The sequence below is a fragment of the Carassius carassius genome, chromosome 26 (assembly GCF_963082965.1).
Source record: "Carassius carassius chromosome 26, fCarCar2.1, whole genome shotgun sequence".
Lineage (NCBI taxonomy): Eukaryota > Metazoa > Chordata > Actinopteri > Cypriniformes > Cyprinidae > Carassius > Carassius carassius.
Window position 1 is genome coordinate 10,001,301 of NC_081780.1, and position 15,556 is coordinate 10,016,856.

General features: G+C 38.7%; 1 protein-coding gene across 9 annotated transcripts in view; it reads right to left on the minus strand.

The window, feature by feature from the left end:
• plxna4 (plexin A4) overlaps positions 1–15,556 on the minus strand; it is a 229,723-nt gene that overhangs the window by 79,117 nt on the left and 135,050 nt on the right. For all 9 annotated transcript variants that reach the window (XM_059511099.1, XM_059511104.1, XM_059511102.1 and 6 more), the window contains one exon: positions 9,935–10,066. In XM_059511099.1, the coding sequence (XP_059367082.1) occupies positions 9,935–10,066 (132 nt within the window). The remainder of the gene's footprint in view (positions 1–9,934; positions 10,067–15,556) is intronic.

Below are 15,556 nucleotides of genomic sequence, written 5' to 3' on the forward strand. Positions count from 1 at the left end.
TCCGTTAGATTATTAGTCATTTAACTGAAAGCTCTGTAAGAGGATTGAGACCAGCAGATAATGAGGCAAACTGACAAATGACACTGCCCAACAGATTAATGCAGCAGTTAAGTCAGAAAGGGGCATCTCTCATTCTCTTTCAAAATACTAGCTGCCTACGAATACAGCATTTTAAGGAATCATAGGCTCATTCTTGATGGTATGAATGTTGTGGAACAGAGCGCACGACTGTTTGAGTGTGCATGTTAATAAAACTATATAAGAGCTTCCATAATGATGGCTATAGGATGAGACACTGCGTGTCAAATTAAAAGTGGGCTTCTCATCACCTGTTTTGTAATACCTGGTCATTAAAGTCCACTTTAATCACCCTACTAACCTACTCAAACATAAAGTCCTCTTCCATTTCTCTTTCCTCACCAAATCCGTCAGTAAATCCCACAGACCTGACTGACTGGCAGAGTTTCTCAGTCGTCTCGGAGCTGAGCTGTGGTTTATTATGGAGTCTAATCCACTGGGCTCATCTGTAGCTCAACGCTCCTCTGCTGGCAATAACAAACTTCCTCTGACTCACTGAGAGCCATTTCTAGCTCTTTTGTACATCTACGAAAGTTCAAGGCATGCTGATGCTGAACTAGCATGTGTTTTAAAACCTTGTAAGCTGCCTATCTGGACAACATTTTTTGGCACCCTGTATATGTTTATCCAATCAAACCGAATGTTTGAACTCACCTGAGATGGCTAAGTTGGGCACTCTTAGCCATCTCAAAAACCTATGTACAAGACTAAGTAACTGGATCAGGTTTAATTAATTAACGTATAAATGAAAAAAAAAAATCCTGAAAGGTTTCTGTAAATGTTAGGTTTATGGGTAGGGGATAAATGTATATTATTATCTCAGTATAAAAACAATAGAAGCCTCCACCATGATTAAAAATGTGTGCATGAGACATCTGCCCTTATCAGAGGCATAATGCAGTGTTTGCAGGAAACGATGAGTCACAGAATCAACAGGCTTCAGGAAAGAAGCAACATTGTTGTTTTGTAGCAGAACAATATCTGCCATACAACACACTAAGATCGACCTAGCCAATCATTGGCTAAACAAACATTCGCTGAGCTTCAGCCTATCACAGCTAAGCTGTATTATCGCTAGGGATATGACAGCACAGTAGATAAATAAAATATTAAAATAAAATTATAAAAGCTTATAAAATATAAGTTTAAATAATCACAAAAACTGTAGCTAACACCAACAAAAGCACACACTAATATTTAAATTACATGTTCCCTCAGACACACACACACACGTATCCCTCCCTTTCTGCCCAATTTTGGATGTTTAACCACCAGTGAAGCAGAAGACAGATGACAACTTCCCATCATAACTGATTTATGAAATGAATCCATCAATGTCCATCTTAAAAGAATCTCACAGCTAACGCAAATACACAGAGCTTGGCTGACGAGAAATATCGCTGTCATTTGGGTATCAGAGGGGGTCATGAAAAGTGCATTTATATGTGTATAGGGAGCGTGTCAGTGGAAGATGAAAGCTGGTAATATGAGCTGTGATTTTCTTGTCTCTGATGGTAACAAACCCAGCAGCACTGAGATGTTGTGACTTTAATCACAACGTCTCATTAACAGACACAACATGCAATCATACATTTACACACAATTTTGAGATAAAAATACACCCCTCATTAAAGCACCTACAGTTTACATATATATGCACTAACACATTTATATACAGTATATACCATTGTGGGAACCTCCTATCGACATCTATTGCTCAAAGCAGCTCAACTGAGGTTGAGCCATTTGTGTTTATACTTTTTGAGAATCAAGAATGCCTTACTTACAGTCATGACTTTATATGGAACTGAAATATAAATTTTTTTAGATGAAGCTAGAATAACTGTATCATTACAATATCAGGTGATTTCCCGCACAGCATCTTTCTGGAGAAATTTGGTCAAAATCTGACACACATCTTTCCTTAAAAACGCAGCGGGTGCTCAGGTCTGGTAGCTGGTCATAGTCATGGTTAAACAGGCTGTGCCCTGCGAGGCCCTAGGGGCTTCACAGATGGAAAATGCAATTACGTGTGCTGTGAACCCAGCCACTCTGTGTGCTAACTGGATTTACATTCAGGCCTTGATACTCCACTCCCGGTCGTCACAAACATATCAGAGCTGATTCTATCCAGACGACATCATTAGGCCTACAGGCACCAAACCCAGAAACCACATCACTAAACACACCATAGAAAACAGATCTGGGAAGCCACACACACACACACACACACATGCTGAACGAACAACCTTTTATTGCAGGGACATATAATAGACTTTTATTGTTTTTTAATGGTGAAGCGGATTATTTTTGTGCTACTAGTAGTACAAATAGATTTGCTAAAAAAAATACACTCCTTGTATTCCATTGGTTGGTTAAACTCACACCATTGTTTGAGCCAATGTTGCTGTATCAGTCCACTCAAATGAGTTATGAGAACAACACAGCTTTGTTTACATGCTTTGGGGAATCAACCAAGCAAAAGTCTTACTACTGCTGCATGTATCGGAATTACTGTAATTACGAGATAGTAACTTATAGCCTTTCAAGGCATCAGACTCAGAAGTGTTTAATTTCTATGGTAACTCTAGTCAAATCACCTTTATTTATATAGTGCTTTAAACAAAATACATTGCGTCAAAGCAACTGAACAACATTCATTAGGAAAACAGTGTGTCAATAATGCAAAAATCTAATAATGGGTCCACATGCAGCTTTGCTGATAATGACAGCAAAATACTTAAATTATAACAATAGTACTCCTATATGCGCTCTTAAAGTTTTTAATGAAAAAACATGACAGATAGCATTAACTAATAAAACAGTATATTAAATATGCAGCATTAAACTACACTTCAGCCTAAGTTTTAGACCTATTGCAGTTACAGTAAAATCTTTTTACAAAATGTTACAACTTTTCAGTAGCTGCATTTCCATCACCCTTCAAATTGTGCAAATTAAAATTGCTAATTGGAAATATGCCTAATGGAAACACGTCAAGTTTAGAAAAACTCCCATATATCGCTCATGTGAGGTGGTTTTTCAGGCAATTCAAAAAAGGAACAGGCTATATCGCAAAACCTTTAATTACTTTAACCTCAAAGAAACACCTTAGACGTGGCTGCTCTCAAGCATAAGGGGTTGTCCTTGCCATTAATGCTTGGATGGATAACCCCTTATTTACACTGCACATGTCTGGAGCACATTACAGCTCCGACAACGGCCACTCTAGTCAATACTTGTGTTAATACCAGCTGAAGCTGAAGATGAAGTAAGAAACTCAGAATTTTACGTGAAAAGAGGTAACTAGTTGGAAGCTCATTACTATGATAAATTTCAATATGCCCTGAAATAGATAAATACACTGATATAGAGTAACCCTAGCTCTATTTCTGAAGAAAATATATGGCCAATTTTTTTCCCCAAAGTTCAATAAAACACTTGTTGCATGTGTTCTTCTACATGTCTGCTTGCAAACTGATATTTGTGTTCACTTCACAGTGAACGCTTTTACTCAAAATTTCAGCATTTCAGGAGAACTTCCTTTACTCTCCTTGATTAAAATTCCTCAGAAAGTGTGCCAAACGCATCCAGAGGTCCTGAGTAATTCCATTCACTCAAACACAATGGGCTGCAGTCTAAGTAGGCCACTGCAATATTACAAGGTAATGTTCTCAAGATCCTGATGTCACACTTTGACTTTGAGGATTGGTGACAAATGCTGCATATGGGACTGCCATTAAACGGCAGCTCGTAATTGAAATTAAAGGTTGTCTTTATTAAACCTGTTCTGGTGAGGTGACAGATGCCTTATCCCACCTATGAATGCCCAGAGCTGATCTGCAATGAAAGAGTTTGACTTTGAGCTGTTTGGTTGGTGTGAGACATGCTTTAAATTATTAACACTTCTACTACCTGCAGTTTCAACTTGCCCTATATGAATTATGAATATGCTGCAAGCATGAGAGTGTAGCGAAGCCACCGTCTCCAGCCCGCTTTGTGACATAGCTGTTATAAAAACACAGACAGAAAATCTATTTAATCTCCCTGAAAATAAGGAAAACGAGCATCGATTCTTTAGATTCAAATGAAGCCATTGAAGCAGCACTTGTCTTAAATTGCGGACAGAACGTTCTAGGGCAGGACAAAGCCCAGGCGTACACATTCACCGCAGCGTGTTTCACACAAAAGACTGATCCGAAGATCCGGTGTAAAATGACAGTAAACTGCGGGAGAGAAGAACACAACTTCCATTTGGATGGTACTGACAGAACAAAAGGCTTTAATGTGCCAAGACCAGCAATTTGTGTAACTCCATTGAGTTCTGAACCTCCCTGCCATTCATTTAATGCAGAAGGAACTATAGCGGAGGCCTCTGTCATTAGAGCTCCCAGCTGTCCCTCTGACCACACACACGCGCCTGATGCTGACATTGTCTGAGGTTACAATAAAAACACTTAGCCCTGAAAGAAAGGATGACAAACGTGGACAAAAAGCCAAGCGCAATAATTAGCTGCGAGCTCTGATAACTGTAATCTGCATCACTCTCAACAGACAGTCTAGCCCCTTTCCTTAAAAAGACGCATTTATCATGCTGTTTAAAATGATACAGCAAAATAGCCAGATTTAATTACAGGGATAATCAGGGGATTAATTAGAAAGAGAGAGTAAGAGAGAGAGAGAGAAAAAAACAGAGGGCCTTCGAAGAAAAAAGTGATCAGTAAAGGTAAAAGGGAAAAAAATAACTAAGTCAAATAAGTCACCTTATAATTTATAATACAAAGTAAAAGAATATCCCCAACTATTCTAATTCAGTAGAAATATTTAAATTACTATTATCATTATATACTTATTCATCATCCAAGTGTACTACCTTTATAATGCATGAACTATCTTATAAAAACAAACTAAAATGTCTCTTTTTACTTCAAAGCAAGAATAGAATTTCCAACTGTATTTCTTGATGTCAGTCACTTATACAGCCACAATAAAGTGCAACAGTGTCCGCCAACTTTTTCACCATTCTTGGTTGTCAAAGTAATTTTCCCATAGGGATTTTTTCTTAGTTCAAGAGTTATAAGTCATTCAACCAACCTAAACCCAACATAATCCAATATAAATCAAAACCATACTGTATCCTATTGGTTTAAAGACACTTATTGTGTATATAGATCATTTGCTTGTTTTGATTCTCCGATTTGGGCAGATTTTCTTTTGGAAAAATCAGGGGTATTGAAGATCTTTAAAGGTTTTCAAATTATCTTTAAACATCAATTCCCCACAGAGAAAATGAATTGGATTTGTACATCCCATCTGTTACGTAATATAACATAATATAATAGACGACAGCCATAGAGAATTATGGTTGACTCTTAGTAATTACAAATGACATAAAGTAAAGTAAGTCCACTGCAGTGGACATCATGCTTCAGACGGCTCATGCAGTATAACCAGGATATCAACAGACCTGGTTTCATGGAAAGAGTGATCATTGCTGTACTTAGAGCTGACCTCAGCAATGACTCAATGTGGGGGACTATGGGCTCTCGAACCCCAGCACAACCTGAGCTCTGTTCAGCCTATCGGCCATAAATCACAAACATAACCCAGACCTTCTCCGCTCCCAAACACTATCCTTCCCTGCCTCCAAAACTCTCTCATTCCTTCCCTCTATCTCTTTCTCTCCCTGCCTTTAAGGATGGACCAGCAGGAGATTATCAACCTAGTGTTTTTGTTTTTCTGCTCATTTCTCCCACAGGGAATTTGTATGACAGTGTGTGCTCATGATTGTTCTAGCATCCACTAAACTTGGGATGTTACAGGTTAATCCAAAAATGTTGCATGTTCCAGTTTACTTAACCTATAATTTTCCTTATGTGTACACTAAATTCAGTCACGGTGTATCATGCAGAATTTCCAAGCAGCCTCCAAGCTTTAACATAACAGAGACCACAAATTTAATACCTTTTAAGACTTTTTTTAAGACTCTTACCATACATTAAGACCTCTTTGCCACTCCAAGTTTTAACCGGTTACATTGGTGACACTTTAACTTACATTTACTATATACTGTCTGTAAGATAGCACAACTAAACAGTCTTTGTGATAACTCCTTATCAATGCAACATAATTCAGAAGGGTGGGACTGAAGCACAAGACAATTAACTGAGGGACTAACCCAATGCAACCCAAGAAACAAGAATTAGACCAATAAACAAAACAATTGACAAAACTTACTGAAGAGGGAAAATAAAGCTCTCCAAGCTAACGGGCAATGAGTTTACATGGTATATTCAAAAGATGTATTTGTAATATCAACTATTATAACTGTCTGCAAACCATAGCTCTTTTGTGGAACACTTTTTCATGACAAACACCTGACCGGTCAGACAGTTTACCTGTGATTACAGAGTGCTCGATTTGATGCAGACTTCAGACAGACTGTCAGTACTGCAACTGATCAAGTATGATTGATCATGGAAGGTAAAATAATGATCACAAATATAACATAATTTTAATTGTGCTTCCTGTGCCAGTAAAAAAAATAAAACAATAAAAATAGATTTATACATCATCCGAAAGCTGAATAAATAAGCTTTGATAACCATTGATGTATGGCTTATTAGGATCAGACACAACTATTTGAAAATCTGGAATTTGAGGGTGCAAAAAAATCTAAATAATGAGAAAATCGCCTTTGAATTTATCCAAATGAATTCTTAACAATGCATATTACTAATCAAGAATAAAGTTTTGATATATTAACAGTAGGAAATTTACAAAATATCTTCATGGAACATGATCTTTACTTAATATCCTAATGATGTTTGGCATAAAAGAAAAATTCATAAATTTTGACCCATATAATGTTTTTTTTGGCTATTGCTAAAAACATACCCCAGCGACTTAAGACTGGTTTTGTGGTCCAGGGTCATATTTAGCATATTTAGTTTTATTATATGGTAGAAGGCAAATGTAATCTGTGCAATATTTAAGACCTTTAATCCACAGGGAACAATCAACCTATGGTAACAGTTTAAAAGCAGCCCAATTCCATGGAAAAAACAACAACCGTGCAACCAACACAAGCTGCAGGAGTCAGATTTGACAGATCACGGGTCAAGAGTAAGGAGAGATAACTGACTGCTCCTCCACAGATCCAGAGCTTATTGATAAATATCTTATATCGTTCCCTTTACACAGTGTGCGCGATCGCAAAATCAAAAGTGAAAGTAAACTGCGACTGCGAGCACTCATTAGTGATTTGCTCAAAGTGATTTCAATACCCCACATATTGATAGCGGCTATCTGATGCACAAAATTATATACAATATTAGTTTGTTTGTGGGAGCGGACACAAAAGTTGTTAGAGCGGATGGAAGCGGGCGGTAATGGTCAGAAATTCAGCGAGAGTGGGATCAAGTAACATGCCCCATGCTATCACGGAGTGCCGTAACAGATGACGTCTATAAATAAACTACACAGAACCCCACTATTCGCAAAAATACACATAATGAAAAGATTATACCAAATTGAATAGGAAATTCCATTTAAGACTTTTTAATACTTTTTAAGGACCTTATTTTTTTCTAAATTGATTTATCAACTTTTAATACTTTTTAAGACCCTGCGAACATGGAATATATCACAAATGTGACACAAGCGAAAAAAAAAATATGTGAGAGAGGGAGTTTAAGGGACATGAAAGAGACAGTGGTAAATAGTTGTAATAGTGGTAAAGGTTTTGTGTGTGTGCATGCAAGCATTGAGCAGATGCACTAGGCCCGACCACAAAAACAGTCATGAGAATTTCTGCATTTTGTTATCAGTCATAAATATTAATGCAGACATCTCAACCACAGAGCTAGAGACAAACCATGAGAGTGGGACAGACTGAGACTGAAAGAAACAAGCCAAAAAATGGCATGTCTCTCTGTTATTCATAGCAAAACAAACAAAAGTGTAAACACAGAGATGAAAACCAAGTCTGTTAGAGATCTGAATTCGTGGAAATATTAAAACTATTACATAATTAAAACAGTTCACTGAGTAACTGATTCTGAGGTTATTCAAAGAAAGATTAATCAGAATCATTCAACCTTGAATCTGTGATTCATTGGATTTTGTGCTAGTGATGCAAGAAGCGTTGTGTTACATCACAGATCATTAAATTTTAAAGAAAACTGGAATAAATCTTTTAGAATGCATGTGTGTGCTAGGGTTGAGTGATGTCTACCAAATTGGTATCGGATGATGTCTACAATGAAACATTGTGATGGACAATGACATTGGGGGTGGGGGTTAGATCTCGAAAGTGAAAGTAAAATGAGAGCGCTTTGGGTTAGCAGTAGAATTACAGGTGGGATGAGAGAATGCATGTTCACTAAATAGCTTCTAAATATATGCATGATTCCCCAGTAGATGTGATCCCCTGATGTTTGGTACTAAACAGATACCAGGTGACAACTCTCTAACTGGGCTAATAGGCTAATTGCAACAGGGTAAGATTATTCATTGGCAAAGCACCACAGGTCCAACTCTGGTATTTATTCACGTCAAAGAAAAACATCTTTCCTTTCCCATAAGACTCGAGTCGATGTTCATGGCCTAGTTTTAAAACACACTTTCAATTAAATTATGTTTACAGCATTGCTAAAGTTGGTGAGAGTGACCCAAGAACTAGTTTCTAGTTTAACATCTTTGTTGATGACAACACAGTGAATCTGAATCCATTGAGAAATATGCGTAGGCAAATCTTATGCCCTCACGTGAAATTTCTAGATTTTGCCTGCGATAATACATCTGACTGTAAATATGAACCTAACTTTATCTGACAGTGTGTCCAAACACAACTAACTTTTGCAGACTAGGCAATTCATAAGCTGTGTCCTGCCAATGTGATTGTCTAGCTCCACCTTAGCTGTGCCTTCAATCCCAGTATACCATCCATTGACCCTCACTGCTAGTGAACTGAATTTTACTGAATGAGATTTCAGATTTATAGCCATTGCTATAAATCTCGACATTGGCTGAGTGTCCGCTTTCAGGTCTGAATGTGGCATTACATTACAGCAGCTTTGTATTGAAGTAATAGGATTTGTGGGTAAAAATGTCATCTTGAATTTGCCACAATATTCGGACAAAGTATTGTGATTCTTTGTAAGTATATTTGTGTGAGAGGTAGCTGGGAGCCTTAAATCCTGCTAAGTGCAGTCTGGAGTGTATTTAAGGTTATATAAAATAGTGGAGAACCTCATCTTGGGTTCAGAGGTCAAAGGTTAAAACACCTAATAGTCAGCATAAACAACCTTTTAAGTGCTATTTTGACTTGTGCAGCAGACTTGATACTTTTCACTGAATGATAAACAGTGTATACCACAACACAGGCGGCATAAAACACTGTGTTGGGTAATATTCAAAGCATTATTTATGCCTCAAGAAATAAAAGCCTGAGCTGCAAACCTGATGACAGGTTATCTGAGTAAGGGTGTTTTTACAGCACTAAGTGCATGCAGTGTTTTTCTGATTTTGAGATTTATAAGCTTCAGCAGTGCTAAAGATATCCAGGATGGAGCCAAATCTACTCTATTACACCGATCGGGCCATTTTGAGCCTGCATATCCTGATGTGTAAATTATGTGTGTATTTTGGACATACACACGGTGTAAAAGTCCAATCCATCACATGTAACTTTTTATAATGTAAAGTGTCCCTCTCTTTGGCTGTCCCTCTCAGGCTGTAATTACAGTAAGTGAAACCCCTAAATTCTGGTATAATTTTATTTCTCCTTCTTTCCCGGCCTCTGAGTGCTGTGTAAATCGTGATGCATTTCGGGCAAATGGAAGCAGTGACTCACCTGGGACTCTGACATCACATACAAGAAATGCTGATCAGATGTAAAGGCCATGTCTCGTAGAATCGGCCCATTGTCGACCACCTGGATGGTTTCGTATTGTAAAGCACCATAGGTGGGACCATCCACTCGAATCTGAAAGGAGAGAATAAATTGTGTTACTCAACCATTAATAAGCTACTAAAGCATGAAAAATACAGAGTAAAGCAGAGGGGAAGGGGAAGGGGAAAGAGTTGTTGAGTTGTTAGACAGCTGTAGGGGACGTTACGTGCCATAAATCGCAGGTTCAGCAGAGAGCTGTAACATCCTCACACAGTTGGGCCGCAGTGACGGAGGTCTCATGACTATATTTGAACATCTGTTGTTGCTGACGCAAAAGTGCACACTCACACTCTGTTCCCATCTTGATATAACCCTAGCCTCCCTCCAGACTACATCTTCCAATCAAACACTTACTAAAGAGCCCTGTGAGAACTTAAGTCTTTATACCTGCCATTAAACATTACAATGCACCTGATAACCCATTAAAACAGAATGAATCAGCAATTTCCTTTCCCTTTTTGATACTAAACAGTTTAGGAGATATCAAGTCTATTCCCATCGGAATCAACCACTTTATATTTCAGTTTATGGCACGGAATCCCATCAGACCACAAGTACTGTCGACCTAAGATCATCTTACCACAAGAGACGTCTAAAATTATTTTGTGCCACCACTTCAAAAAGTCCCTGGCTGAGACTCAGTGATGTTTCAACTGTTCCCTTTGGCTTTATGTTCTCACTTTCTCTGGGGCTTTTTCTTTTGTATGCTGAGGGTCACAAACAAAAACCAAAAAAGAGGTCCAACAAAAGAAGAGAACAAAAGGGAAGGGACAGAAGAAAGCAAAAAGCCTTCACACGAGCCAAAGGCTTATTCAGCAAGAGGGTTATCTAATCTCCCTGATCAAGGGCTGGTTAATTTGGTTGGGATTGGGTTTCGGCCAGGAAGAGCTGCAATGTTTGGGATGGCAGCGTGTGGACAGTGTAAGAATGAAGTGCAGGAGGATTTGCAAAGCCTCGATCGAGTCCCAAGAGAGACACATGAAGTGGTCCAACAGATCACTGGAGGCATGGGGTGAAGCAGATGGGCATTATCACAACCAAAGCTAAACAATATTAGCCACAGGGGATGACTATTAGCATTAGCATGGTGATGCTATTGGCTTGGGGAAGAAAAAAGGAGAACATGATCAAAGATAGAGGAGGAAAATTAAAACATGTCTTAATCAACAGGCTAATATACATGACAAAATACATAGCGACATAGCACTGTTAAAAGTCCCACTTTAAACTCAAGCAGCAAGTTAATCAGGTTTTATTAATGGTTGAAATATTCTGGTTTTATAGAAGTTTTTTTTCTTTGTCAGACTATAAACTGGTGAATTCCAGTTGAACAAATTGAATTGAAGCCTTGAACAAAACAATATAATTGTCTCCCTTTCATTTCAGTATCAATAAAGTGGATTAAATTCTTTAAACCCTGATTGGATTACACTGTTAATCTGTGTATTATATAATCATTTGGATTTAACTTAATTTCAAACCCACGACTGACACCATTTCAGCAGTTATCTCATATTCAATGTCACACTCTCTCTGTGTTTGAAATGCCTCAGATTTTGAAATAAAAAAATATATATTTATATTGAAAAAGGAATTCTATGTCACATTACAGTAACAACTGGTTGCAGACTGTGTATTCTTGGAATAGATGAGCTTTATTTTGGAGTAGAATAAGCCTGCACATTTCTGCTCTGTGTATCGTGTGCTGTGGGACCTCAGGTGTGCAGCCAATGCACAGTCTCATAACATCCCCCTAGTGGTCATGGACTGTAACAACAGTGGCCAGTCATGTGAGACACACTACAGTATATGAGCATAGAGTAGGGGTTAAATGTGGTGAAGAATAAATAACAAACAACATTGATGTTTAACAGCTCTTTTTCATCATTTAAACCAAGGTCAGTGTGTTGTGCTTAATAAAAGTGCTTTAAGCTTTATCGTATATATTTTTTTACTTTAGTATAAAAATTAAAAGGATGATTAAGTTACTGTCACATCATTGTTCATTTGAGATATAGAGCACAGGTTAAAGCATCCCACTGTCAAAGGGCAGTATAGTAGAGACAGCAGGCTAACTCTAGTTAAGATCAGCTAAGGGAAGAGCAAACAGAAGGAGAGGTGATGAATGCAGCTGTAACCACAGGAGCTCTGCAGCTTCATAATGTAGGCAGGACTCTACCCAGCATCCATGGGAACTGCAATTTCCTCTGGCTCAAAACAACTTGATCTTAAGCCCTGCTATCAGGCCAGAGGTATGACTATAGATTGGAACTGATGCTGTAGAGAAGTTTCTCAAAAACTGTGGGATGAATTTACTAAACAGTTGGAAGCCTATGTCTCAAACCTGTATCTGATTCAGTAACCACCTGTAGTTCAGTTTAACCAGGCCCTGAAGAGCTGATTTAGATGCTAGAATCAAAGTCAAAACCAAAAATGTACCCTTTTGCCCTCAAGTGACTGATTAATGCAGAACTTTACCACATTGTCACTCATAATTTTACCAATTTCTTTTTTCAGCTCAAGTCACTGTGTATGTGAAATTTAAATATAATTAGAATGAAATACTGTTAAACATGTTTTTTCCTTTTAGTTAACTTAAAATGTTCTCGCTGAATTAAAATAGAACATGCAATGTCAATGCAGTTCTCAATTGAATGCATATTTATTGATTTATTCTGTTCAAATCTATACAACTGGAAGCCTTTAAACATTCAGGAGCCTTTATTTATTGATTTTAACACATAACAGCCAGAAAGAAAATCCTGAAGTGGTAAACTTCACAGCAAAGCGCAAATAACTCAGCTGTAAAATATTCAGCTGTTTTGTAATCCCCACTCAATAAAACCCGCCAATCCAGTTGTATTCAACTAGTGATAGCTGCCCTTTCAAAATCAGTTTTTTATGCTCTATCTAGCTATTGCCACTGACTTCAAACAATCTGCATAAGCACGTAAGCACTCGTATCAGGAGAACTATTTACTTTTGGCACAAGGCAGCCCTTGCTATAGCCTGCTGTTAACTAAAGCATTTCACAAAGGAAAGAGAGTGACAACTTTCTACCAACCCTAAATTTAACCTTGGCAAAATCCAGCTTGTGATCTTTCAGTGAGCTTTTCTTCCACAAGCTGCAGTCACTTGGGAGGAGTTCCTTCTGTTACCTTCAAAATGAGCGAGACTGATTCCATTTGTGAGGGCAACAGTGGTGCCACGAGTACACCCTTCACACAGAGCAAAAGTCTGTTCGCCCCGGCACACGCGTATGGTTGCCCATTACATTATAGAACAAAGCTGAGAAGAGCTGTGACAAAAGAAAACTACAAATAACTTCAACAGAGCCGCTCTTGAAGCAGTTATGGCTGCAGAGGTGTACATCTGACAGTACAAACTCTTCCCGTCTCAAAGCTTGTGGGACACCAGACACTAGGCAGTGTTTGGGTGAAGGCCACTACGATTAAGGCAGTGTGCTGACGCTCCCTCGAGAGTTCCTTTAAAAGCAAGAGCTACTCTGATGCACAGATATTGATCTGTGACATTTAAACCCCGACTATAACAAAAATAGAGCCGCACGTGTCAACAACTGTAAGCAGATCGGCCTCGCTACCGTGAGTGACTCTGTGTCAAGGCGTTGAGCGATTGTTTTCTGTTTTTTTAAGGCAAATCCCCTGGGAGAGTTTGAGATAGAGCCTGCGCATCAGCACTCTTAACGCACCGGGAGATTTTGACGTGTTCCAGCCTGCTATAGTCAAGGAAAGTGGAACGAAAGGTTTGCTTTGTTTTCGACGCCTCCATTGGCTAAGCCGGAGTGTGCTGTAGTAAACAGCCAGAGTGGGTGGACTGGGAAGTCTCTTAATGTCAATCAATGCTGAAAGAAAACTGCAAATTCCCATTTTGAAACATCGATACTTAGCTGAAGGCGACACTAAGCTTGGGAATTAAAGATGATCATGTCCTGAAAGCCATTGTCTGCCATCACGGTGAGCACTAGGTATTAGGCAATGAAAATAAATAAATAAAAGAGTTCGGTGGGGAATAAAGACTATGGTGGTCAGTGTTTCTAGACTGCAGAAAACAAATTCAAGGCCAAATTCACTAAACACCTGATTCAAATCACCTGCTTTTAACCTCCATGAAAGAACTGTGTTGTTGACGTGGTCCCTACACAGTGTTCACTGCCCTGCACATGGGAAATTGGCTGAAGTTACTAGAGCCCGACCGATATATTGGCCCGACCGATATATCGGCATCGGCAAACATGAGAAACAGAGTCTCATGCTTCACTCATGTTATGAGTGTTGCATAGTGTGCCCACCAGAGGGAGCTCTGCAGCTCCAGAGATAACAACAGCGCCAGAAGTCCACTACAGAAGAAAGCGATCACAAGTCACGGAGATGTAACTTACTGTTTTGACGGTGAGTCTGTCGTTCGTCATGTGAAATGATTGTAGATTTAGTTCATACCCTGTATATAAAAACTGTGTGGTAGTTCTAGCTAACGGTCCTATCATTATCACTTCTAAATATTCTGTAACATCACTTAGAGCCGCTAATGCATTGCTATATTAGATTAGCCACAAAGCTAATACCATGTTTATCAGTGGAAGAGCGCGGACGTTAATAGGAGGTCAAACTATAACGTTAGCGTTTAACTTATTCTTATTCTATTGCGGTGTGTTTCCCACATAATGACCGCGTAATTGGGCCTTTCACACAGGACGCGGTATGCACGGCGCTTGCCGCTGGGTTCAGTGTTGCCCTTCAGATACAACGCGATTTGCGCTGCGCTGCGCTATGGCGCAGGCGGAGTTTTAAAAACGTTTAGCGGGAGCTCTTTCATAGTCTGTTGTTCCTCCTTTCGGTCAGGAGCAAACATGTATCTGTCCCGTTGTAAGAAGCGAGCGATAGCGCTAGTCCTGCTGATGAGAATTAAGAGAGAAGCAAGGAAGAAGAGGCTACCCTCAGGTCCAGAGAACAATTTGGTGAATTCAGGCTGGTTACGTTACTCTAACGCTAATAGCTTCCTTTTTAGCAGGCCCCTTAAATGCTTGCTATTAACTTGTTTGAAGGTGGTTCTTCTCAAAATTGACAGCGGTGTGTTCATGACACTAACGTTTACCATTCAACTTCGAATTGATTCCGTAATCTTCCGGTAATAGTAGGCAAGACGATGTTCTGTGAGAGCAAATATAGTGTAGTTACAGTAACTACAGTAGGTGCGTCAGAAATGATTAAACCAGAGGGGACATGTAAATAAATGTGAGCTGAACTAGCTCTTTTTTTTTTTTTTACATATTGTTTCAAAGCAGCTTTACAGACATAACAGGAAAATGTTGAAATAATATTGTTAAATATAAGTAGGTAATACCTATTGCTTGACAAATAAAAAAAATATATATATTTCTCATTTTTGCCTATGTAGGAGATCCCAGTTTATTATTATTATAATTCTAATGATCACATGAGTAATGATACATGGTGATATTATTAATACACATGCTTATTCTTTCTGTCTCTCTTTCTGCCTACA